Below are 25,465 nucleotides of genomic sequence, written 5' to 3' on the forward strand. Positions count from 1 at the left end.
TGGTGGAGAGCACCCACGCTTTGCTGCTTCCGTTCACACATGTGGCGATGCTTGCGTTCGAACGGCGCACTGCACTCGGAGCAGGTATCTGTGCCCTCGCTGCCTTTTGGGAGATGTTTGCTGGGCATGGTGGGATAGCCACAGTGATGACAAGGAAAAGGGCCTTGGGATTCAGTCGGTAGCCTGGGACTCAGGTGATCTGGGTTCTGTTCCCAGCTCTGCCCCGGATTCTCTGCGTGACCTGGAGCCAGTCACCTAGGAGCAGATTTTCAGAAGGGCTCCATGTATTGGATGCTGAGGTCTTTGGACAACCTGGTCCTACATTTCCCACTGTAAGCTGCTCAGAGCTGAGCCCCTCTGAAAACCTGGCCTTTAGTTCGGTGCCCAAGTGGGGAGCTGAGCTCTTTTGAGACTGGCCCCACTTGTGGATGCAGAGCCCTGGAAAACTAACCCCCTGTCCCTGTCCCTGAGCTCAATAAATGAATCTCTCTAGACCTTTAGCTTGCCTTGTCTAGTTAGATTGTAAACTCTGGGGCAGGGAGTCTCTTACTATGGGTATGTACAGCGCCTAGCACAATAGGGCCTCAATCTCATCTAGGCCTCTAGGCGCAGAGTAGTAAATAATACTTACGATGATACTGTCTGATCACAAGCTCTCCTGCGGCCCATAGATTCCTCCAGGGTGGATAAAATCTAGATTTTTTTGTGGCTGACCTAGAACCTTCTGAAGCCATATTTGTCACCCTCAAGAGGCACAAAAGGGCAGCGGCCCAGTTTGTCTCATGCCATGAGAGTCACCTTTAAATTATTCTCTTCATGGCTGCGGCATCTGGCGCATGAGTTACAGGATGCTTACGCTGAACTGCCAACTGTGGTTGTGCTCTGCTTATGGGAAAAGGGCCAGACTGGAAAGAGCAGGATCGGGTGGGTTAGAGGCAGGAGGAAGGATACGGTAGAGAAATAAAACCTGTCTTAGAGTGAAAGACTTAAAAGACTTCAAGCGAAGGTTGAGGTGGTGGTAGGGATAAGGTAGAGAAAAGAAGGCAAAGGGACGACGTAGTAGAGATACCCTGATCACGTGTTCATGTTCTGTGACTAAGACAGGGATTTTCGAAATCCCATAAGGAAACAGCCAATCTGGATTTTAAAATTGCCAGTGATGGAAACCGTTAGTAGATTGTTCCAATGCTTAGTTACGCTCGCTGTTACAAGTGTAACCCTCCTTTCCAGTCTGCGTTTGTCCAGGTTCAACTTCCATTGTCTCCTAGACTGAAGAACCCGTTACCAAATATTTGTTCCCCGTCTAGGTACATATAGATTGGGATCGCCACCCCCTTAACCTTCGCTTCAAGTCTTTGGAGTCTTTCACTCTAAGGCAGGTTTTATTTGTTGGGAATTGTTATCCTGAAAGGTGGGGAGGGGGAGGGAGAAGGAGCAGGGGGTCTAGCTTTCAGGTCTGGGCTTTCTCTGGAGGTGGTCCATTCATCCGAGCTGATCAATGGTGGATTTTCTGCTGGAAATAAGGTTTTTTGGATCAATTCAAGAACGCCGGGGAATAGACACGGTGATTGTAAATGGATTGCGGCCCATGTGAAACAGTTCAGTGCTCAGACCTTGTGAGTGGCGCTGCGTGCTTCTCACACCTTTAAGGCACTTGCAAGGAAGAGGCCGTGTGCGGTGGTCTCTGGCAAGCGCTGAGGGGCCCAAGAACTCTGCTGGATCAGAGTTGTCCCCCGAGTTCAGGGCGCGCTTAGGTTGGGGGTTCTGGGCCAAACGCTTTAAAGAGAGAGGGCCGAGCCGTGACACTGGAGTCTGGGTCTGGAGCCAAACGGCCCCCGAGGTCGTGGGCGATCCGATCCCATGTCCCAGTTTGGGTCCCTCTCTTTGGTTTGCTACTCAAAGGCACTCAGCAGCTGGTGCTGGAGACGGCAGGGTAGCAGGGAGGCCAGCGGGAAGCTTTCTGCCCTGACCTACCTGCTCAGAGCTGGTTCTGGGGCCCCAGTGTCCATCCCAAGTAGCAGGCTGGGGTTTGAGTAACTCCATGGAGTGGGGAACCCCCCACCTGTGGAGCCACTGAGAGCAGATGCGGCCCAATGGGGAGACACCAGCCTTACACCCGCTTCTCACAGCCAGAGCAGAGACCGCTCCAGCCACGCCCTCTCTCCTCTCCTCTGTGCAGGTGTGTGGGAGGGGACGGTGTGGGCCACCTCCTGGCACCTGGGGAATGCCCTAGGCCGGGGGAGTTCCCACCTGGGAGGAGCCTCGTGCATTCTAGCCCCTTCCTGCGGCCAGAGAGGCCCTGCCGTGGTTCAGAATGGGGCCCAGCCTGCTTTTCGGGGGTGTAAAAGGCTCCCCAAGGCGCAAAGCGGAAGGAAGACCAAGCCCGGCATCGCAGCCATTGACTATCCGAGCCACTGGGTGTCACCGTTGCACTGTATATCCCGGGGACGTCGCGGATTCTCTGTGCTCCCTGGGGGTGAGGTTTCCAATGGGGCGTAGAGAGCTCCTGTCCTCTGGCCTGCCCCACCGCCTGGCCTCTTGTGGAGGCATTGTGCCACCACTCTGAGTGGTGGCTTTCGCACCCGTTCTGGGCACGTGCGTGAGGCCCCGGAGAATGGGGTCTCTGTCTGGCTAAGCGCACGGAGACGTGGCTGAGGAGAAACTGGTTAATCATAGAATAGCAGGGCTGGAAGGGACCTCAGGAGGTCATCCAGTCCAACCCCCTGCTCAAAGCAGGACCAATCCCCAGGCAGATTTTTGTCCCAAATCCCTAAATGGCCCCCTCAAGGATTGAACTCGCAACCCTGGGTTTAGCAGGCCAGTGCTCAAACCAAACCCCCTGGCATCCTGGAGCGGGGTCCTCTGGGGAGCCCTTGGCAAAGTCCAGCTGGCTCAGGTCTGAGGGAGGTTTCCTGCCTCTCTGTGTGGCCAGCTATCCCTGGCTAGATTAGGGTGACCAGATGTCCCCATTTTAAACAGACAATCCTGATATTTGGGGCTTTGTCTTATAACGGGCCTATTGCCCCCACCCCCGTCCCGATTTGTGACACTTGCTGTCTGGTCACCCTCTGCTAGAGCAGCCCAGCCGAAGATGGCTTAGACCTGGGGCTCAGACACTTAGGCCAGGCCTACACTACAGCCCTGCGTCGCTGTGAAAAATCCACCTCCCTGAGCGACGTCGTTATACTGACCGTATGGACAGCGCTGTGTCGATGGGACAGCTTCTCCGCCTCCGGGGAGGTGGGTTAACTACGCCGACAGCAGAGCTCTCTCCCGTCGTGTCGGAGCCACACGGTGCTGCCCTGAGCTACCGCGACTCTTTGCCCCGGCAGTCCGCAGCGTGTGGCCAGGGCAAATGTTGAAGAGGAAATCCTCAGGGGAAGAGTTGCCCAGATTTTCCCCCATCAAAGCCTTCCCCCAGATCGCCATTTCAAGTGGTGCACGCAACAGGGCCCACCCCATGGCGTCCCGTGAGATCCTGCGATTGGCTTTAAAACAAGGAGGGTTTTTTTTTTTTTTAAACGTTGGTTTCTTTTTACTTTCCCTCTGACTTTTGAGCCATTGGTGGGTCACATGTTTTCAAGCTTTTCTCTGCAACTTACTTAAAAAAAAAAACCCGCTGAGACTCTCTCTCACTCACAAGACTCCAGGAGTTGGGGCTTTAAGGGAAGTGCCAGGTACTGCACGACTCAATATAGAATTGCAGGAACTGGAGACGCTGCACAAGCCAAACACGGGGTGGCACGCGGTGAGCTCGTGTTTGTCACTGCTTCCTCGCCTTCGAGAGAACAGCCCCGACTGGCACCAGCTGAGGATCTCGCCTTGCATGTTGAGTTGGAAGAAGGGACAGGCGTTCCAAGCAAAAGCACTTCCCATGCTTTGTTTGCCCGCTGGTGTTGCAAGGTTCTGTGAAAAGACTTTTGTTTAATTAGGAAAACCAACGAGCTGCCCCTCCCTTCTGCAGCACCTGCTCCTCTCTGGTCCGTGGGATCCCACTACACTGCATCTGGGGATAAACACAAGCTGAGAAGGGGTATTCCTCAGGCAGCACTTTGGTTCCAGTTTCCCAGAGAGGATCAGTGACTGGAATGGGATTCTTGCCTGTGATCTCCCCACTCGCTTCTCCCCTCTGTCTCCAGCTACTCCTAGTGTAAATGTTTTTTTTTTTTTAAAAACGTGCATCGTCTCCTCTCCCAGGACCCAGCCAGACTGTCTCTGCTAAGGAGCTTCGGCAGACAGGGGCGCAGATCTCCAACGTGACCAGCCCCCTCCCAGGTCTCTGGGCTCTCTGCCAGATACTCTGTTTGGTCCCTTGACAGCAGAACCTGAGTCCTTGTGCAGTCATTCACACCAGTGCAACATGGGTGTAACGCGCAGCTAGATCAGGGGGAGCGTTTGACACCACTTTGCTGGTGTAAACGCCTGGACACGGCAGAATCTGGCCATGCGTTGGTAACCTGCGGCCAGCCCCTTACTCCTGGCCTTGAGCCTTCCTTCGTAAGGGGACCAGCATGATGCTATTGCCTGGGACTGATCATGGGCCCAATTCCCTTTGTCCTGCACCTTGTGTTGTCATTGACGCCAGCACAGCACGGTGACCATTCACGCTGGCGTGAGTGATGGCACCGGGTGTAGGAAAGTTCAGCATGCCCCAGGGCCCGAGGGCAGAAGGAGCGGCCTGCTGAATTCACAGCTACGGCCGCTTCGCATTCAAGCAGCAGCGTTACCTACCTATCAGGCAGGATGCCTGTGTGTGATAAAGCCCACGCTGGCCCAGCCGGGACCCAGAACCTCAGCGCCCCTGGGGCATCTGCTCTATTGTTACTCCCCCCTTTCTCAACCACCGTTCTAAAGCTGTGTGTAGAACTGCACCTGCTGCGTAAGGGAACGTTGCTACCATCTGGCACCGCAGCTCCGCGGCTAGGTTAGCTTCGACTCCTCACCCATTCAGATGGGGATATTAGGACGAGTCTTGATTGGCACTTTCCCAGTAGGTTGCACCGAGGCGGAGCTAGGAGGAAGTAGAGTACATGCTCCCCCTCCTCGCTAGCTGGGCGCACAGCTGTTCTTCCCAGCTCTGATCAAACCGGCTGGAGCCAACATTCGGTTGCTCCTGTTCTGTTAGTAAAGGCAAGTCAGCAAAAGCTCCGCGGTGCCAGCAGAGGGCGGGGCACCTCTGCAACCCAGCCCACTAGCAGGTGTTAGGACAAGAGCTGGGTGAATGACTGCTTTTGTGATTCGCTGGCTGGCACGGCTGGAGAAAAATGATCTCAGGGGGGCTTGACCATAAACTGTTTGAAATTTTCAGCAAAGTGAAAAGTGGGTGGGTGGGTGTAGATAGTTTGGGGTCAAATTAAATGTAATTGTTTTAATGCTGAGGGGTTTTTTTTACTTTTTTTTATTGAAGGAAAGCGTGCAAGAAAAAGTGCTTTTGAATCACAATGTATTTTTTCAAAAAGGTTGGATCATTTTGCCTTTTTTTTGTTTTGTTTTTCCTGAGCTGAGAAACTCAGCCAAACCCAGACAACTTTGCCAAACGTTTGAGTCACAGAATCTGCATTTTTTTTTTCTGGAAATAAAGACAGCTGACAAATTTCACCAGACACTAGCCAGGCCCCTGTATGGAGCTGCTGAAACTCTCTGCAGCAAAAACATACCCACAGCAGCCAGTCTCAGAGCCGGGTCTACAGCCTTGGGCTCGCACTGCAGTGCTAGACACAGCTGTGTAGTTGTTCCCATTCGGGCTAAAGCTCAGGATATGATACCCCAGGAGTGGGGTGGGTCCCAGAACCCCAGCTCCAGCCTGAGCGGGACAATTTGTAGCACCGTAGTGCTAATCGGAGGCTGTAGCCCCGGGCTCTGAGTTTGCAATATGTGTGACCTGACTGTGGCCAGGCAGAGGGACGGATTGTGGCATACCAGGAGTGTTCCCTAGTGGCAGCTGCTCTAAGCTAGGTATACTCAGGTTCGGGAAGTACCAGGAGAGGAGATAAGCCAAGATGCTGTGGGGAAGTGATGCTGGTGAATCGGTAGGAAGTGCCCCTCCTATTGGATGAACACTTGGCCCCACCAAAATCCTTTCTCATTGACTTCATGTCCCGCTCCGCATCAGGGCTGGACTAATACCCCTGTGGTGGTGTTAGAGGATCTGTCTTTCAGATGAGATGAGAAGCTGGTGCCGACCAACTGCGCTCACCAAGGAGCCGCTGGCACTTTCCACCCGAGTCGGCACGTTAACCCAAGTGCCGTGGCCAAATTCCAGGGATTCCTCCCAACTCCTCAGTGGTTTCCAGGGGATAACTTCTCTCCTGTTCTGTTGTGGTTAAGAGGTTGCCGGCTGCCACCTTCCACCCCACAGGTAGCTGCCTCTCGGCAGAGGGTGAAGTGATCCGTGCAGACAGATAGACGGAGAGTTTGTAAAGCCTGTTGGCTTCATTGTATTTTTTAAAAATAGTACCGAGTAAATAATAATACTTAGCTCTATACCTCAGTAGATCTTAAAGCTCTTTACCAAGGAGTTCAGGATCATTATCTCCATTGTAGACATGGGAAACTGAGGCACAGTACTTTGGCCAAGGTCACCCAGCAGGCCAGAAGCGGGAATAGAACCCAGGTTTCCTGTGTCTCAGGCCTTGGTCCACTAGGCCACACTGCTGTCTCCCTTCATTTTTATAAAACAGGCTTTTAATAGTGGAACCATGGTGGGGGGAAAAGAGCGACAACATTATACCCAGATATAAAAGGGTCTTTCTGTCTGAAAGCTGGTAACTCAAGTGTTAGCCTGAAGAACAGCTTTGTTTCATTCAACCTGCTAATGATAGTCCTTGACACTTCTCTAGTGCCTTTCGTCTGAGGATCTCCCTACACCAACATGAGGGAACAGAACGGGTGCTGGGAGTCAATCTCTGTGACTCTGACTCACAGCATGACAGTGGGCAACTCACAGCCCTCGCTCTGTGCCTCAGTTTCCCCATAGCTAAAATAGCGAAGATAACCATGATCTGTCTTTTTGTGGGAGTTTTTCTTTTTAAACCAACTGCTGTGTCTCTCCTGCTCTCCCCTTCCCCGACCTCAGATCTGTGTGGAAAAGGGAAGAGACAGGTAAGCGGAAACTCGAAGTGCTCAGATGTTTGGAGACTAACTCCTTTGAATTGTCGCAGGCAGGAGCCGTCAAAGCACAGATCACGGAGTTCTGTATTGCAGCAGTCTGTGCCCGGTCTCACTGGGGGGAGAAATTCACCCCTACACGCAGAGGCCTGGCTCAATGCCTTTGCATCAGTCCTTCTGACCCTGTATTTTTAGGACTTGAGTGATGTACAGGTTTTGTGCTGGGTCTTTGCACAGGAATGAATTTCATCTTGCTCTGAATAATCAAGCAAACTCCAGTGGCTGGGATAACACCGTTGCCCTGACAATTTCACCAAACTTTCCCGGTTTCCCGACTGCTTCCTCGTTCCACCGAGCTCCAGGGTCCAGATGCCACCATACCGAAGACGGTTCTGCTAATGCACTCGAACTTGCTAGTGCAAAGATAGCTGCATGGGACAACAAAACAAAACTACCCTTAGGTAGAAGCCTCTGAGAAGTCACGTGGACTGGAGTGTGATGAGTGAACTATAGCCAGTAAGCTAACAAGGACTCCAAAAATGTTTCCCCTTTAATCTGTGACAAACCACAGACCTCAGCAGTGGTAACAAAGATCCCGAGGGGCAAATTTTGTCCGTGTGTTATATTTGATGCTTAATGTAGTGTCATCCCCCTTCGCACCCATCCTGCTTGGTAAGATGGTATGAGTCAGTTCTGATATCCCTTATCCAGTAACCCTTTCTTGCCTGTGTTCTCCTGGCATACCAACGACGCTTGATCCTTTTCCTTCTCCATTTCAGGCAACGCCTCTGATTCTGCTCCCTTGGCGTTCCCAGGTGAGATCTTCTTAGAACTGCTTCTGGACAAAGAGTTTTGTACCCAAAAAATGGGGTTTTGCCAAAAATGAATATATTGGGGAGAGTGGAAATGGGGATGAGATTTTGAGTTTTGCTTTGAAAAAAACAAGTGGGTTTAAAATGAAAAATTTGACGAATTTTTTTGCGGAGGTAAAATAAGCGTTTCCTGACCGGAAATATTACTGGAAGCCATGGGGGAATTTTTGCAGCTTCCTGGCCATCTCTGATGGGCAGTGCCATAGAGCTGGGCGGCCGCGGTTCTAGTGAATGACCGACTGATTCGGCAAGGCAAACGGTGTGTCATTTATACAGACGCGTGTTCTATTTCTAATTATTTGACAGATCATTTATGTGTGGCTGATTTCAGCCCAGGAATTATCCATGGATTGGTTTGCTGTGAGTATTAGCAATTTGCTACCTGCACCAGGTGACAGGTCACCCAAGTCACATGATACCATTTCTCTTCTCTCATTGGACGATTCCCTAACCCAACAAGAGCTTTCAAGATGGCCGAGTGAATGTGTCCGGTGCAGAGATATAGACCTGACCCTTTGCTTCCCACAAACAAATAGAAACCCACTCACCAGAATCAAAGCAAATGCCAGCAAGACAGCAGCCTACTACTGGTATCAACTAATGGAGCTACTCCCTTTGCTTAAGTGGTAGCAATCTGGGATTTGGTGCAGAAGGTCATAGGTTCAAACTCTGCTGATGACCCCTGGTGGGAGTCATGGTGCATTCATTACCTAATTAGGGCTAGTCTGTTGCCTGGTTACTCGCCTCACTGTGACCTTCCTCCTTGCAGAGGTGCGGTTGGTCAATGGGCACAGCCGGTGCCAGGGGCGTGTGGAGATCCTCTACAATGGCTCCTGGGGGACGGTGTGCGACGACGACTGGGACCTAGTGGACGCCAACGTGGTGTGCCGCCAGCTGGGCTGCGGCCATGCCCTCGCCACGCCGGCCACCCTGACCTTCGGCCACGGGCGGGGGCCCATCTTCTTGGACAACGTGGACTGCCAAGGGAGGGAGGTGGCCCTGAGTGAGTGCGGGAGCCGTGGCTGGGGCATCCACAACTGTTACCACTATGAGGATGTGGCCGTCACGTGTAACGGTAAAAAGGTTTGGTTCCATCCTATGGCGGGGGCAGGGGCAGCGGCAGCGAGGGGGTTACATGACTGACGCCTCTTTAGACCCCCCAGGCAGGGCCCAGCAGCCCCCTTGTCTCACGTCCCTCTTGTGACTGACTCCTAGGATTTCCGGTCGGAGGTCACCCTGGCTTCCTCACCAGGGCCCCCGGGCCCGGCACTGGGCTCTTGGAGGAGATGGTGCCGCGGGGCTGGGCTGTTGGGGATTGGTCATCTGCTACCAGCCACCTGAACTAGGGTCCAGAACTGAGCAGCACTGGGGCCTGGCTTGGGTTGATTAAACTGACCCTCCCTCCACATCTTTCCCTTTCTGCCATGCCCTTTGCTCTCACTCTGTCCTGGCCCCTGGCTCCACATTCCCCGCTCTGTGACCTCCCTTAGGACCCCTGTGACCAGGGGCTCCCCTCTCAGACCTAGTTAGGGTGATGGGGGCAGGTGCCCGGAGCTGGGCCAGATTTGCAGACAGACGCCGGCCCAGGCCGAGCAGAGAGACAGTGGATTTGTGATCCCCTAGGAGGTAGGGACTGGTTGATTGAGGAAGGCGTCCAGCCTTGATTGGAGGAAAGGGGCTGACCTGGAGGGAAAGGGGTGATGCGTTTCAGGATGCAGCTGTGAAGGGGGGTGGGAGGAGCTGGTCGGGAGGTGCGCTCAGGCCGGCTGTTGGGGAGGAGATCTCTGGAGGCTTGGTGGGTTGATCCGGCTGCTGAGTGTCCAGGCTGAAGTGCTCTACTCAGGCCATTGGAGGTTTGTCCATTGCTGTTCATAGCCGGGATGCTGATGAGAGGGAGGCAGAGTGAAAAAATTCCCAGTGCGCTGGGAGGGGGCTCCCAGGGGGCAGGGCCGGCTTTTGACCCAGAGCAAAATGTTACCCGGCTGGCCGGTGAACGCAGCGATGGGGGTGACGCTGCCCTGTCCGGGGCTCCTCCCTCCCGCCCAGACTGAGCTCAAAGACACAGACGTGGGGGCTGCTCCGCTAATAACGACCAGCCCTCCAGCTAGCCTGGCCTGCAAGGAAAAAATGACCCTTCCCTCTAGCACTCAGCATTACAGACGGGTCTGAACAGCGCTTAGCCCGTCCGCATCACTTTGCAAACAGAGACCAATCCCCAGCAGCAGGACTGAGTGTCATTGTCCTCAGTTTCCCCCGCAGAGTGGTGAGGTGACTCCCCCAAGAGCGGTCCGGGTCAGAGGCAGGATTAGAACTCGGGTTCTTTGCTCAGCGTTGCCGGCTCTCGCAGGGTGATTGCGAGTCTCCTGATATTTGCCGTTTTTCTAGCCGGCGCATCAGCGTGTGTGAACATCGCTGCTCTCCCCTGGGCTCCGGAGGCTGGGGCGGCGTATCCAGCGGGTGTATTTATTACGGGGCGGGTGGGAAAGGAAAATGAGTAAAGCCACCCTGACGCCCAGCCTGCCTCCGGCTCTCTTTGCAGAGCTCTCCCCCACCCGGGCAAGCAAAGGACCAGCGAGCAGAACCGCCACAGCCACCCTGCCGAACGGGAAGAGTAAGCATGTCGGAGATTGGCTTCTCACTCCTCACATTCCCTCCCTGCCTCCTACTCACCCTTCGAAGCCCTCATTGTCTGGCGTCTTTCCGCCGGAGGCCAGGCCAGGGCGCCCAAGCAGGGCATGTAGACTCTCCCCATCCCTTTCCCCAGGTGTGGGCCAGCTCCCCCACTGAGAGCAGAAGAGGCAGATGAGACCAAGGCCAAGGATGACCCCAGTGGGTTACTGAGGTCCCTGCATTGCCGTGGGGCTGCTGCATAGAGCAGGGGCTGTCCAGAGCGGGTCTCCCAGTTTGGGGACGGGACGTCCCAACTCCATGGGCTGCTTTTGCTGCCATGTGCAAAGTTGCGTCTCACTTGCTGCTCCCCGTCCCCTCTGAGCCTCCTTCGGCACGGCCTGCTCCTGTCGCTCCCGTGCGATCCCGCTCGGTGCTCTGCCCGCCCCGGGGAAAGCTCTGACACTCACCCCATCTGCCCTCGCGCAGGCGATGGCAGCGTTCGGCTGGTGAGCGGCGCCGACCCCTGCCGGGGCAGGGTGGAGATCTTCTACCAAGGGACCTGGGGCACGGTGTGCGACGACGACTGGGGCATGAGCGACGCCAGCGTGGTGTGCAGGCAGGCGGGCTGCGGCCGCGCAGTGGCACACAAGAGCAACGCCTACTTCGGCTACGGCACGGGACGCATCCTACTGGACAACGTGAACTGCGAGGGCAGCGAGCCCCGCCTCTCGGCCTGCTACAGCCTGGGCTGGGGGATCCACAACTGCGGGCACCACGAGGACGCGGGCGTCATCTGCACAGGTAAGGGAGCAAAGCCTCCTGGGAACGGCCACCCTCTTGGCTGCCCTGCCGGGGATGGGACTGAGGCGCAAGCCACGGCCTGTGTGGATTGGGCACGGAGGGGGCCATGCTGATTGGAGGATTACCGCCTTCCCCACAAGCATCTGAGTCATGACAGTGCAAGCCCTGGATAAGCCTTGACCGATGCGATGGCTGCCTCCTTGGCCGGCATCGAGACCAGCCCTCCAGAGCAGAATGTCTGAGTCTCTACGGGTATATCCAGCCCCATGGGGGGAAGGGGCAGGGCTGCAGTAGAATCAGACCCTCTGTAAATTGGCTATGGAGAGGAGTGAGTAGCACACAGCGAGCCATGGGTTACGTCCCCGGTCACTGCTACTGCTCAGGGCTGGGCTAAACAACCCTACGCTGCTTCCTACGATTATGACGCATTGGAGCAAAATTGTGCAGGGCTGAGTATTTTAACCGTGGCTTCCAGTCGCACGGGCGCGTGCATCGGCACCCACAAGGGTGGCTGTGCAAGCTGCTACAAGCCAGCCCCCCGTCATCCGTCCTGAGGGAGCTCTAGCTGACTTCAGCCCTGCCCCCAGGATGAGCGGTTGCTGGAGTACCATGCCCAATACCTCTGCTGGAGCATGTGCTAGCCCGGGGAGAGTAGTTCTGGCAGCAGAAGAACTATTAGGCTGAATGGAACAGAACTATGAGCGACTAATGGGGGGTAGGGAATCGGGATCATAACGCCAGAGAAGTTGGAGTCTGGTGTTACTCCTGGGGGAATTCTGCGACACTGCATGTGCGCAGAATTTATGTCCCCTGCAGATTTCTTTGCTTCCCCCCAGAAAAATTACTCCTGACAGGAAGCAAAGGGAAGCCGCAAGAGCGGTCACGCAGCGCAGGCAGGTTGGTTCGGGCGCCTGGCGCAGTTGGTAGAGACATAAATCACCACCAAGGGGGGAAGGGGGCTTGGCAGTCATGCGAGTGAGAGACACTCTGTCTCTCTTGCTTGCTATTGCAGCACGCTTGGTGTGGAGGGGCAAGGCTTCAGGGTGTTTCTGAGGAGGGAGGCATGGGGCAGAGCAGAATGTAGCAGCCTGCCTGCTTAGTGAATTGTTCCCATTGTCTTTGTGAATTCCTCCAGGAGTATAAAACAGGTGTAAAAGTTTTAAGGCTCCTTCATATTGCCAGAGTGGTGTAAGGACAGTCTTGCCTTATAAATGCTTATGGTGCTTTAGTGATTAGAACTGGTCTAAGTTTTTGGACTGAAAAAAATTCCTATCAAAATGTGCTCCATGAACTGTTTGCTACTGACCTTTCTGGAGATGGTCAGTAGCCAATATAAATTGTGCTTTTGATTCCCCAGCCCTTACTTGCTTTTCAGTTGCCTATGATGTAACCCTGAGCATATGGCTGCATATATTGACTAATAACTAGAAATAAACGGTCAAACCTAGCGCCATTACTATTACGCAAGGTGATTTGGGGATTTCCTCCAATGCTCCCCACTCCATTCTCCATCCATTGTATTGTAGTTTAAATAAATTACTGAAATAATTGAAACCAGGGTGATTATACTGCATTATTTTGACAAATAAAATATGCAGAGTTTGGCAGAATTTTAAAATATTCTGCACAGAATTTTTAATTTTTTGGGGCAGAATTTTTAATTTTTTTGGCGCAGAATTCCCCCAAGAGTACTGGTGTGTAGCAGCCACTGGAAAGGAACTGAGATGTTGCCATAACATGACCTGGAGCCAGGGTGCTGATAACGCCCCTGCACTGAGTCTAACGGCTCAGTCCTGAAATCAACCAGAGCTCTGCCACCGAAGGCAGTGACAGCCGGCCGGTGAGGCGGCTTAGGGCTCCTGTGAGTGGTTCTGGTGACCAAGGAAGGGCGCAGCGGGTCCAACCAGGAGGAAAGCTGAGTGGCTGCAAACCTGCTCGGCCTTGGAGAAAACGGAGAGCTGAATGTGATGCAGGGAAAAGGGGGCAAATCTCTTGACAGTTGGCCAGAGCGAAGGCTCAAGCCACAAAGCTCTGCAGGTGGGTTTGAACCCCGGACCACCTCAGGGAACCCAAATCACCCAAGCCCAGCATGGTTTTGACCCTCCTCAAAGGGAATGAAATGCAGTTGGCTCTACACACTGAGCATGCTCTAAATGCACTGATGGGACGGGCATGCTTGAAAGAGCTCCTTGTGGGCCTCCCCTAAGTGCCCCCCATTTATCTAAGCCCAGATCTACACTACAGCGTTAGGTCCATGCAAGGCAGATCGATTTCAGTGTCTACACTAACATTTCACTCCTGTTGCTGTAATTCGCCCGCTACCCCGACTTAATAACTCCACTTCCCTGAGCGGCGTAGTGACGCGGTTGACACTGTGTCGGTGTGGACGCCGCCTTGCTTACAGCGACTGTTGCTGGCTTTCAGACCCGCCCCACAATGCCCCCTACGGACAGCTCAGTTGGTGCAAGCGCTCCCGATGAGGCCGCGTACGGCCGACACAAGGAGGAAAGTGTAGACGTGCAAGCGATGTAATTCCTGTGGGCCAACCTAAGTTTGGCCAACTTAATTGTGTAGTGTAGACGTGCCCTAAGTTACTTACATGGCTCCCAGTGCCACAGGATCTGATGGCCGTATAATCTCTAATGTACCCCACAGCACCCTGGAGCGGCAGGGCAGGGCTGTTATCCCCATTACACGGATGGGGAACTAAGGCACAGAGAGGTTAAGTGACTTGCCCAAGGCCACACAGGAAGTCTGTGGTGGAGCAGGGACTTGAAAGTAGGGCTCACAAGGCCTAGGGGACTAGCCACTGGACCATCCTTCCTCATTACCTGCTAGGCTGAAACCCAGGAGATGGATAAAACACAATGGAGAGAGGCTGGGACTAGTCTGAGCAGCAAATGACTCTGGCTGCCTGCGATTTCCTGGCGCTGGTGGAAAACAAGCTGCCTTGGTCAGGAAGTGGAGTGATTGGCTGTCAGCTGCTGGGCACTCAGCCATCCCCGGCCTCCCTTTCTCGTCCCCTCTTTCAATTCTGTATCTCTGTTGATTACCATTTATAATGTTAATAATCCCCTTGAATTCCCTCATTATCGCAGCTAATGACTGGAGCACTAAGTGCCTTCACTTTCGCTTCCCAGTGATTAACTAACAAAGAGGCTGATGGGCGCAAAATGAGCAATTTTCTCAGGCTGTTCCTTTCTTGCCTAACTAGCCATTGTCCTGCAAGCCGGGGAGATGGAAACGCTGGCCCGGAGAGCCTCGGTGGGATGGCTTGTATGGGGTGGGTGCTGTTCTGAATGGGGGCAGCGGGTCTACAGAGTGGGTGAGGCCCAGCTGGGAGTACCGAACCTCTAGGGGGGATCGGCGGCAAGGCGAGAGAGGGGGCCTTGGTCCTGGCCCGCTGGGTGGAGTGAGACGTCTAGGCAGAATGGGCTGGAGTGCTGTGGTGTGAGCGGTGCGCTGTACCTGGGCCTAGCCACCGTGACGGCCAAGCCCGGTCAGGTGCTACAATATTAGAGTTGCCAGGTGTCCGGTTTTCAACCGGAACATCCAGTCAAAAAGGGACTCTGGTGGCTCCGGTCAGCACCGCTCACCAGGCCGTTAAAAGACCGCAGCGCCAGTGGGGCAGGCAGGCTCCTTAGCCGTGCGGCTCCCGGGAAGCTGCCAACATGTCCCTCCGGCTCCTAACAGAGGGGCAACCACGGGGACTCTGCGTGCTGCACCCACCCTGAGCACTGGATCCGCAGCTTCCATTGGCCAGGAACCGCAGCCAATGGGAGCTGCGGGGGCGGCACCTGCAGTCTGGGGCAGCGCATGGAGCCACCTGGCCCCTGAGCTAAGCGCTGCCCGAAGCCTGCACCCCAAACCTCTGCCCCAGCTCTGAGCCCCCTCCCACACACCGATCCCCTTGGCCCCAGTCCCCTCCTACACCCCAAACCCCTCATCCGTGGCCCCATCCCAGAGCTCGCACTCCCAGCCAGAGCCCTCACCCACACACACACACACACCTCAACCCCCTGCCCCAGCCTGGAGCCCCCTCCCGCACCCTGAACCCCTCACTTCTGAGGCCACCCTAGAACCTGCACCTCCAGCCCAGAGGCCTCACTCCCTGCCTCAGCCCCCTCCCACACTCCCAACCCCTTGGCCCCATCCCGGATCCCGCACCCCAACCCCCTGCCCCAGCCCGGTGACAATGAGTGAGTGAGTGAGGGCGGGGCAAAGCGAGCGATGGGGGGGGGAATGGAGTGAGTGGGGGCGGAGCCTCAGGGAAGGGGCGGGGCAGGGGGCAGGGCAAGGGTATTCGGTTTTGTGCGATTAGAAAGTTGGCAGCCCGATGCTACATGGAGGCCCGCGTGCCGGGATGGCTCATATCCGCTGCACCTCAGTACTAACGGGGGGCGTCGGTTGTAATTTGTGCCCTTTCGTGCCAGCTAGAAGGAGTTCTTGGGCACCTGGCAGGTGGCCCTGTGCTGGGCAGCATGTGGCTACCCTGAGCCTCCAAGCAGCATGGTTTGGTAGCCAGCCCACGTCTCGCTTCGCTGTGCTCAATGCCTCTGGCTCTGGAAAGGGGTGAGGAAGGTGGACCCCAACATGCCAGCCACGTTCCGCCAGGGTGGCAGCAGGACAGGGTCACCCGCTTCCTTTCCAGCCGCGGGCCCAGCTCTCCGCAGCCCCTTCTCACGGGTAGGGAAGGACGACTGGGTACGCGGCTGAGATGGGAACTCGGCGGGTTGAGTGGGGGATCTCCAGAGCTGAAGACACGAGTCTCTCTAGGTTGAGCTAACGCACCAGACTAGCCGGCTGTAACGCACCCATAACCTCCGGGGATCTGGAGAACGGGGCCTGGAAGAGTTCAACTTTTTTTTTTTTTTTGTGACACTATTGACTCATAATATGGATGTTTATTGTAAAATTTTTATTTATTGAAATTTGCCCAAAAGGATGGCTTTTAAGCATTCTTTACATTTTGATCAATTTGAATGTTCACAGTTGTGGGAAATTACTGGGGTCATTCAATAGGCGGGGGCCGGATAATTGTTTAATGACAGAAAAGGTTGAGATTCCAAAGGTTAAAAGCTTTGTAACCGTTCGCACACAAATTGTCAATATCACTGGTCAAAATATACAAAGCAAATAGCCTTAAATCAAACTCTAGTAAGTCCTCAACTGGCATGTTTTGTACAAGTTGAACCTCTCTAGTCTGGCACCCTTGGGACCTGACCGGTGCCAAACCACAGAAGTCAATGCAGAGTGCCAGCGGGTCTCCATAGGCACGGGAAATAAGGGTGCGGGGGGTGCTACAGCACCGCCAGGCTTTGCACCCAATGTGGCCCCCCACCTGGGGGCTCCGATGCTGGCCCCAGGTCCCAGCCACCAGCCCCTTGCCCAAGATCCCACCCGCCAGCCCCAGGTCCTCCCCCTCCCTCCTGGAGCTCGAATGCTGTGAATCAGCTGTTTGCGGTGCTCTGGAAGCGCTGGGAGGGAGGAGGAGTAGTTGGTAAGCAGGGGGCCGCCGGCGTGTGAGAGGCACGGTGGGAGGGGGCAGAGGGGGGAGCTTGGCGCTGGTGGATGCTCCGTACCCACTAATTATTTCCCGTGTGTGCTCCAGCCCCGGAGAACCCATGGAGTCGGCACCTCTGCCGGACCACGGATGTTGCCGGCCCATGGCGTGCCGGATTAGAGAGGTCCAACCTGTACTTTCCCAGTCTGTCCGCTTCAATTACTATTGACGGAAATATTTTTTCAGCAGTTTGGGCATGTACGGGGAAATGGATGTTTACTGACATTTACCGATAAAAATCGAATCCTTCCAATCCTTCGTATAACAGACACTGATCCCAACCCGTGGGTTACCTAGGTGCATTTCGCAGGGCACTAAGCTCTGAACACATGTTCCCAAGGCACCAGCCAGTGTCTGAAGTATGAGCTGCTAAGTGCGCGGCTGGAGGAGTGAAGAATGATTGACCCATGTCTCTCTGTTCTCTGGACGGGCTCCCTTCTGGCTGCCCATCCTCTCAAAATGACTCAGTGCAAAAAGTTACGGCCGCTGGTCATGTGGCCTCTGCCTCTACGTGTGTCTCCGCAGGGCTGCGGGTTTCGACGGTGGCACCATTCACCACCTTGGCTGCCCGGGTCTACGGAGAGTCATTCACTGCCACTGCCACAGGTAAGGCCAACGTGGCCCGTTCCCCCATCTGGAGGGACGATGCGTGCGGAGACCTACAGCTCCAAGGCTAGTGCATTGATCATAGCAGCTGCCCCATAACATTGTCCTGTGGAGGACACAGCTGTGATCCGAACCGGCTCGCTATCCTTCCTGGCCCAGCCACCCGTACTGGGGAAGCAGGGCTCTGATCCCCCGTCCTGGGTTTTCGCCTCGCCTTCTCCTTTGGAGTCATCAGGAGAGACGCTGGGTGGCCTAGAGACACGGCTGCCAAGAATTCAGCACAGTCCAGAGGGCTGCACAGGTCATGCCGGGCTTCGCTCCATCCACAGCACTGGGTGGGTTCCTTCCCGGGGCCCAGCAGCAGGATCACAGGGGCTGCCAACGTCTCCAGGTCCCTAAACACCTGCTAGTGGGATGCTCGCTGCACAAGTCTCCCCGGGGGCACTGCGCTCTGATTTTGTTGCTACAGCCACTTATGGCGTCCCGGGGTGACCGTGATGCCGGGGAACGAGGCGCTTGTGGGTGAAATTCACCAAGGTCCCGCTTCAACGCATAGGGTGATGCCTTGCACAAAGAACTGCCCCCCATAGGGTCTAAATGGGCCTGCTTCTCATCAGTCCAGCCTTTCCCCTGAACTCCCACCCTCCTAATGCCGCTGCTTGTCCTTGCAGTGACGGATGCCGGAGATCAGCCCTCGCCAGAGACTGAAGTGATCACAGCGGCCCTTCTGGCCGCGGGCAAGAGAAGTAAGTGTGCATGCTCCCCGCAGGCGGGCGTTGGCTCTGGACGGCCCAGAGATTCCCCGCAAAGCCAAGGCAGCCACACGGCTCGCCTGCCAAGGCTGCCAAGGCTCAAATGAAAGCCTCGAGGGCCCCCGGTTCTCCGGCGCAGCCCCTGCTCAACCACATGGAGCACGTTGCGCCATTTATATAGTGGCGTAGCCGGTAGAAACTACGAGTCCCAGCAATGCCATGCTCTACCTTGAGCCTAAAAGGGAGCACGGCATGCTGGGACCTGTACTCTCGCTGGGCCCTACCTCCTATCAAAGATGAGGGCAACTGCTGCAGAACATCGGGCTGCACCGGGCATGTGACTGTATCCCTCCCCACCACCTGCCTCAACCAGAATCTCTCGACTTTCCGGCCTTCCACGTCACCTTTGCTCTCCGGGTCTGACCAACAGGTGGCAGCATCCGGCTGGCGAACGGGAACAGCAGCTGCCAAGGCCGGGTGGAGGTTCTGTACCGCAGCACCTGGGGCACGGTGTGTGACGACGACTGGAGTTTCACCAACGCCCAGGTGGTCTGCCGGCAGATGGGCTGCGGGGTGGCGGTGGCGGCCACCATCCTGGGCTCTTTTGGTTACGGCACCGGGCCCATCCTTCTGGACAACGTGGATTGTGCCGGCCGGGAGGCTGACCTGGCGAATTGCTTTCACCTGGGCTGGGGGCAGCACAACTGTGGGCACCATGAGGATGCCGGCGTCATCTGCAGAGGTGAGATACGTGTGGGTGCTCCATACAGCACATCCTACCCTGCCCCAAGCAGTACGCAGGGTTCCAAGCTCCCTCCAAAGCTAGCCAGATCTGGGACCACCCCTAGGGTGTGCCACCAGCAGCCGGCCTCAGCATGCCTTGGGACGGAATTAATGGGCCCCAGAGAGTGCCATCGGAGTCCCTGCAGCCTCCCAGGTGTGCCGTCTGAACTGGGAACCTGGATTCCAGCCGCTCGAGCGGGAGATGGGCCACACGGGGTGTTTGGAGCACATCGTATTTAGTCCGGGGCTCGGGGTTTCGTTCAGGCTGGAATTGGAAGGGGCTGGGCTTTCCGTGAGACTCCAGCCCAGCTTGGTGGAATCCCATGAGACTCCGGGGGAATTTCAGACACGCCCTCCTGCTTCTGGATTCCCCCAGAACCGAAACCTTAGGATCAGGTTCAGATGGGGGGTTTCAAATCCAAGCTCCCAGAACTTCAGAGGGTTCAGGTCTGAGGTGCTAGTTTTGGCCCAAGACGGTCCCCATTTCCAGACTGACATCCACTGGGGAACGGGATGCTGTCATTAAACGTGACCCATCAGGCCTTCAGCCTCCCCTGTGAATTCCAATGCCTGCTTTCAGGGGATGTTTGCCCTTCCTCTGTTTCCTAAACGCACCACACCTCTGCAATCTGCAGCATGTCTCCTCTCCCCGCCTATCTGTCTGGGTCTACCTCGCTCCAGCCCAGTCACTCACGCTCCACGACATCCGCCCCCGAGCTGGAGACCAGAGATGTCTGATCATTGTTCTTTCCATCCATCCTTTGCTGGAGCAGGTGTGGACGAGTCCGGAGATCATTTCAGAGAAGATGCTTTTGCGACCGCCACCTCAGCCACAACTCGTCCCAAGGACGGTAGGTACCCCATGGGGCCAGCAGCACCCCCCAAACCATCTTCAGGCAGCCATAGGGCTCCTCCCAGAGAAACCCCCGGGGGCCAGTGTTTGGCAGAGAAGCTAGAGACGAAGGCAGCTGAGGGCTGGTTTAAATCATGCCTGGTCCTGCCTTGAATGCAGGGGATTGGACTAGAAGACCTCTCGAGGTCCTTTCCGGTTCTGTGAGTTTGATTCTATGATACCGCCCGTGGCATTGGCTGAAACGTCGATCAGAAGTGCTACCACAGCACAGGGATAGCAGGCATCATATGGTTGACTCCCTCCCACGGCGTCTGTCATCGGTGGATCTCAAAGCACCTTTACTGTAGCCCAGGGGTGGGCAAACTTTTTGGCCCGAGGGCCACATCTGGGAATGGAAATTGTATGGCGGGCCATGAATGTTCACGGAATTGGGGGTTGGGGTGCAGGAGGGAGTGAGGGCTCTGGCTGGGTGTACGGGCTCTGAGGTGGGGCCAGAAATGAGTTCAGGGTGTGGGAAGGGGCTCCGGGCTGGGGCAAGGGGTTGGGGTGCGGGCGGGGGGATGAGGGCTCTGGATGGGAGTGCGGGGTCTGGGGTGCAGGAGGGTGGGACCGAGGGTTTCAGGGGGTGGGAGGGGGCACCGGGCTGGGGCAGGGGGTTGGGGTGCAGGTCGGGGGTGAGGGCTCTGGATGGGGGTGCAGGTTCTGGGGTGCAGGAGGGTGGGACCGAGGGATTCAGAGGGTGGCAGGGGGCTCCGGGCTGGGGCAGGGGATTGGGATTGGGGTGCAGGTGGGGGCATGAGGGCTCCAGATGGGGGTGAGGGCTCTGGGGTGCAGGAGGGTGGGACCGAGGGTTTCAGGGGGTGGGAGGGGGCTCTGGGCTGGGGCAGGGGGTTGGGGTGCAGGTCGGGGGTAAGGGCTCTGGTTGGGGGTGCAGGTTCTGGGGTGCAGGAGGGTGGGACCGAGGGGTTCAGGGGGTGGGAGGGGGCTCTGGGCTGGGGCAGGGGGTTGGGGTGCAGGTCGGGGGTAAGGGCTCTGGATGGGGGTGCAGGTTCTGGGGTGCAGGAGGGTGGGACCGAGGGGTTCAGAGGGTGGCAGGGGGCTCCAGGCTGGGGCAGGGGGTTGGGGTGCAGGTAGGGGCGTGAGGGCTCCAGATGGGGGTGAGGGTTCTGGGGTGCAGGAGGGTGGGACCGAGGGATTCAGAGGGTGGCAGGGGGCTCCGGGCTGGGGCAGGGGATTGGGATTGGGGTGCAGGTGGGGGCATGAGGGCTCCAGATGGGGGTGAGGGCTCTGGGGTGCAGGAGGGTGGGACTGAGGGATTCAGAGAGCAGGAGGGGGATCAGGGCTGAGGCAGGTATTGGGGTGCGGGAGGAGGTCGGGGTGCAGGTTCTGGGCGACACTTACCTCAAGCAGCTCCTGGAAGCAGCGACATGTCCCCCCTCTGGCTCCTACAAGAGGCGCGGCCAGGCGGCTCTGCTGCGTGCTGCCCCCTCCGCAGGCACAGCCCCCGCAGCTCCCATTGGCCCTGTTTGTTGGAAAATGGGCACTGCGGGGGCGGCACTTGGGGCACGGGCAGCGTGCAGAGCCCCCTGGCTGCCCCTACACGTAGGAGCCGGAGGGGGGGACGTGCTGCTGCTTCCGGGTGTCGTGTGGAGCAAGCCCCCGGCCCTGCTGTAGCCGCTGTCTGTCCCAGGGAGGTAGATGAGCCGAGGAGGTTAAGCTGGGTGACGTGGCACGGGTCACGCAGCGAGGCTGAGCCGGGAACAGAACACAGGCTTTCTTGCTTCCAGTCAGATGCTCTATGCCCCGGATCGTACTGCTCTGGGGTCCTGAGGCCTGCTCCCCTGTTCTGGACCCCGTGCTCCCTCATCTCCACTGACCTGCTAAGCCTGAGGCACCAGTGATGCTTCCACCGCTGGCCCCGTGCTCCCGGGGCAAAGTGAGCCACAGGACGGGGAGCCCGGATTCACGGGCCCCTGTCTCGGCTCCCTCCTTGGCTCGCTCCTCTGAGCACCTGTCTGTACTGGGGCAGCAGCTGCCTGCGTCCTGGGGGCGCAGTGGGGGACGGCGAGGCGCTCACAGGTCCTAGACTGGAAGCTGCCCCGGGTCCCCTCACCCCGCACTGTCCCGCCCCCCGCAGGATTCCTGCGCCTCGTGAACGGCAGCCACCGCTGCGAGGGCCGCGTGGAGCTGTTCTACCTGTCCCAGTGGGGGACCGTGTGCGACGACGCCTGGGACCTCCGGGACGTCGCGGTGGTGTGCCAGCAGCTGGGCTGCGGGGGCGCCCGGGCCGCCTGGGGGGAGGCGCGCTACGGCCCAGGCACCGGCTACATCTTCCTCGACAACCTCAAGTGCAAAGGCGACGAGCCCTCCCTGCTGCGCTGCTCCCACATCCGCTGGAACGTGCACAACTGCGACCACTCGGAAGACGCCGGCGCCCTCTGCGGGCTGCTATGACCGGCTCTGTGCCCACGGCCGCCCAGAGACGCCCGGGTGAGTCCAGGGGGGGGCGGGTAGATCCCCTCGCGTGCCTCTGTTTCCCCTACCGTGCCCCATCCAAGCCCAGGGCAGTAACGTGTCTGTGTGAGGGCAGACCAGGCCTTCAGGTGAGGTGAGGGCAACTCCTGAGCTCAGACACCGGTCCCAGAATGAGTCCGGCTCTCCCAGTAGTGGCGCAGGCGTCGAACGGGAATGCCCCCCCCCCCCCCCGGCAGCTGTTCAAAGGCCAGCAGCTTTAAATCAGGCCCTGGCAGTGGTGCCCCCGGCCTGTCGCTAAAGCTGGCTCAGGTAACCGGAGTGAGGAGCCAGGGGAAAGCGCTTTGGTTAAGAGGCACCAGGTCCCAGGATCTGCCCTGAGTTGTCCTTTGGCCGATCAGCCGGATGGAAAGCCCTGGCTGTCAGCTGACGGCGGCTGTTTCTCTTTCAGACCAACGCCGGCCCAAACCGTGGGGAATTCCAGATGCCAGCGGCACGGGGCATGGGGCGGGCCGGCTGGCTGGTGCGCCTCTGGCACTGATGTCTGTGGGAGATGAAGACCCGCGTGACCTGTACATCGCTGTATATTAGCACGTCTGTAACGGGCATAGAAGCCCTATTCTCGCTGCCATGCCCAGCAGGCCCCACCCCACCCCAGGGGCACTGGCGAATGCTCCTTGGACAAGTGCCAGCGCCTCCTGCCTGGCCCGTTACCCATGGTGCACAAAGCAGGGCTCCAGCCGCTCAGGGGCATCTCTGCAAACTCTCTGGCAGGGGAAGGTTTTGTCCCAAGAAAAACCCCAGAACGGAAGAAAAGCCAGAAGGAACATCGCTGCCCCGCAGCGTCTCTCTAGGAGAAACGGCAGAGACATACAGACCCAAGAAGCAGCGCCCATGGAGAAGGCAGAGAACTCTGGTGCCAATCTAGCATTGCTCCACTCTGTGGAGAGTCACTGGCTCCGGGAGCTGGAATGGGCTATTCTCCAGGGTCGCTGGAGCTCAGATACTGTGGCCAGCTCTCATTCAGTCCATGGTGATCGTGACCAGGGGCCACGTTTTCATATGTGCCTGTGGCCCATTTTCAGAAGTGACGTAGAACCAGATCCTCAGATGTATTTAGGTGCCTAACTCCCATTGGTTTCAATGGAGTTAGGAGCCTAAATACCATTGAAGATCTGGGCCCTAGGGTATTTAGGCACTTAAAGATGTAGCAGTTAGCCGGGCAGGTGCTTTAGAAAATCCCGCTAAATGCTTCTGCATCTTAAAATCTGGCCTGAAAAGCCAATGGAGCTAAGTTCCTAAGTCATTTTTGAAAAGGGTCTTGGCCTTGTAAGTCCCATAGGAGCCTCTGAAAATCTTGCCCCACATCCTGTTGCAATTGGATCTACGGGAGGTCTCAGACCAGGTCCCTGTGGCCACGTGTTCCCATCAGAATGACCCACCACCCTGCCATGGCCCTCAGAACTGATCCCCGGGCCAAGCTCCTGATCTGCTCAGCGAAAGGGTGTTGGTGGAACTGCCCCTGGATGAGCCATTTGCAGCATTAGAAATCTAGGCCCCGCTCCAGCAATTCGATCCATTCGGGTTTGCCCCCGGCAGCTGCATAGAGCTCCCTGGAAGTCCATGGGACTCTGTGTGCCCAGCACAGACCTGACTCCTGGGGATTGGTGCACAACAACGTGGACCTGAACTGGTGCGTTTCTTGGACCCACTTGGATGGTTCCACCTGGCAGCCAAGACGCCCATTGTAGCCCCACGCACTCTTGCGTATTTCCCAAGGAAGCTCTGTTTGCGTTCTCGGATCCTGGCGAAGAAGTCTGGAACCCTGCTGGGATCCTCGAGGTTTGTCATTTCCCCCGCTGGGAGACTGGAGAAATACTATTTTTCGGGGGAGGGAAAGGGAGGGGCTTGCTTAATTACGACTGAGGCAATCCCGGGCCTCTCTGTTTAATTCCTTTGTTACTACCGGAGTGTGCCTGTTCCGGTTTTTCCACTTTTCTTATACATTTGTTGGTGTGAATAAATAAAAGCCCTTTTAAAGTGTGCTGAGCCCCCGCGGACTCATTGCTCTGTGAGTCACAGCTCTGCTGTCTACGGTGGTCGGTGGATTCTGTGATTACAAGGCCACACCACAGGGTGCAAATTCAAAGTAACTTCACTGCCGTCCAAGAAGCTGCTCTTGATTTACACGGTGTCGCAGATCAGAAGTACGGGCTGAGGTTTTCTGTTCTCGAGTGCCTGAATACACGCTCAGACCATCGCTTTTGGATTTTTGATATTTTTAGAGTTAGATCCTCAGCTGATGTCAACTCCACTGAGGTCAGGAGAGTAACTTGGAGTGACACCAGCCAAGCATCTGGCCCCTATGTTGTGTCGTGCACGGTGTGCGAATCCTGAATAGTTTGAAATGGGGACTTGAACCCAGGATAAATCCCTGGCTTCTTTCTGCCTCTGTCAGTGCTTCGGTTAGCATCACGTGCCAGCAGCAAGCGATCCCAGACATTCTCCACCGTCAGCCGAGCAAGCAGATAATGGTGAGATGCTCCTTGGGTTTGATCTGGCCCCGCCTGAGTGGCGAGGTGCTGACACCAGACGGATCCCAGCCGTTCGATGCCGGCAAATGCCGCTGGCAAAGGAGGGAGAACTTGCTGAAGGCCTGCCCGCCGTGGCTCCCGATTTGCTGCTCCAGGATCAGTCGTGAGGCTCACGCCTGCCATTTCCAGAGCCCGGTTCATCTGAGGAGCTCACAGCGCTTTACAATGAATAGCCCCTTGCCACACCCCTGGGAGGGGTTGTTAGCCCCATCTCTCAGGTGGAGAAACTGAGGCACGGAAGCGATTTGCCCTGATCACGCTGCAAGTCAGGGGCAGAGTTAGATGTAGACCCCAAAAATCGTATCTCACTAGACTCCCTCCCTCCCATTTACCCCAGGGTCCCCCTCGTGTGGGTTCTTTTGGGTTCCAGACCCATTCTTTGGCTGGGTAACCTGCCAGCCTTGGACTGCTGCTCTGGGACCATCCCATCCCCACCAGCCATCCTGCCCTCC

At 56.6% G+C, this 25,465-nt stretch overlaps 1 protein-coding gene across 1 annotated transcript; it reads left to right on the forward strand.

The window, feature by feature from the left end:
* Nucleotides 1–3,194: 3,194 nt before the first annotated feature.
* On the forward strand, nt 3,195–24,462 carry SSC4D (scavenger receptor cysteine rich family member with 4 domains). The gene is made up of 12 exons (XM_054008691.1): nt 3,195–3,240; nt 3,333–3,470; nt 7,887–7,922; nt 8,749–9,054; nt 10,519–10,590; nt 11,076–11,390; nt 17,479–17,559; nt 18,231–18,305; nt 18,742–19,053; nt 19,868–19,945; nt 22,085–22,437; nt 22,871–24,462. The coding sequence occupies exons 1-11, from the start codon at nt 3,195–3,197 to the stop codon at nt 22,399–22,401; spliced, it is 1,776 nt and encodes a 591-aa protein (XP_053864666.1). The 3' UTR covers nt 22,402–22,437; nt 22,871–24,462.
* The last annotated feature ends 1,003 nt before the right edge of the window (nt 24,463–25,465 follow it).

This window comes from Malaclemys terrapin, chromosome 18 (genome assembly GCF_027887155.1).
Source record: "Malaclemys terrapin pileata isolate rMalTer1 chromosome 18, rMalTer1.hap1, whole genome shotgun sequence".
Lineage (NCBI taxonomy): Eukaryota > Metazoa > Chordata > Testudines > Emydidae > Malaclemys > Malaclemys terrapin.

What these genes read in the sequence shown, in the direction of transcription:
- SSC4D (XM_054008691.1), top strand. Translation starts at nt 3,195, where the DNA reads ATGGACAGCGCTGTGTCGATGGGACAGCTTCTCCGCCTCCGGGGAG. An exon ending in TGCTCCCTTGGCGTTCCCAG is followed by an intron (nt 7,923 to 8,748) that starts GTGAGATCTTCT and finishes TCCTCCTTGCAG; the next exon opens with AGGTGCGGTTGGTCAATGGG. An exon ending in CACCCTGCCGAACGGGAAGA is followed by an intron (nt 10,591 to 11,075) that starts GTAAGCATGTCG and finishes GCCCTCGCGCAG; the next exon opens with GCGATGGCAGCGTTCGGCTG.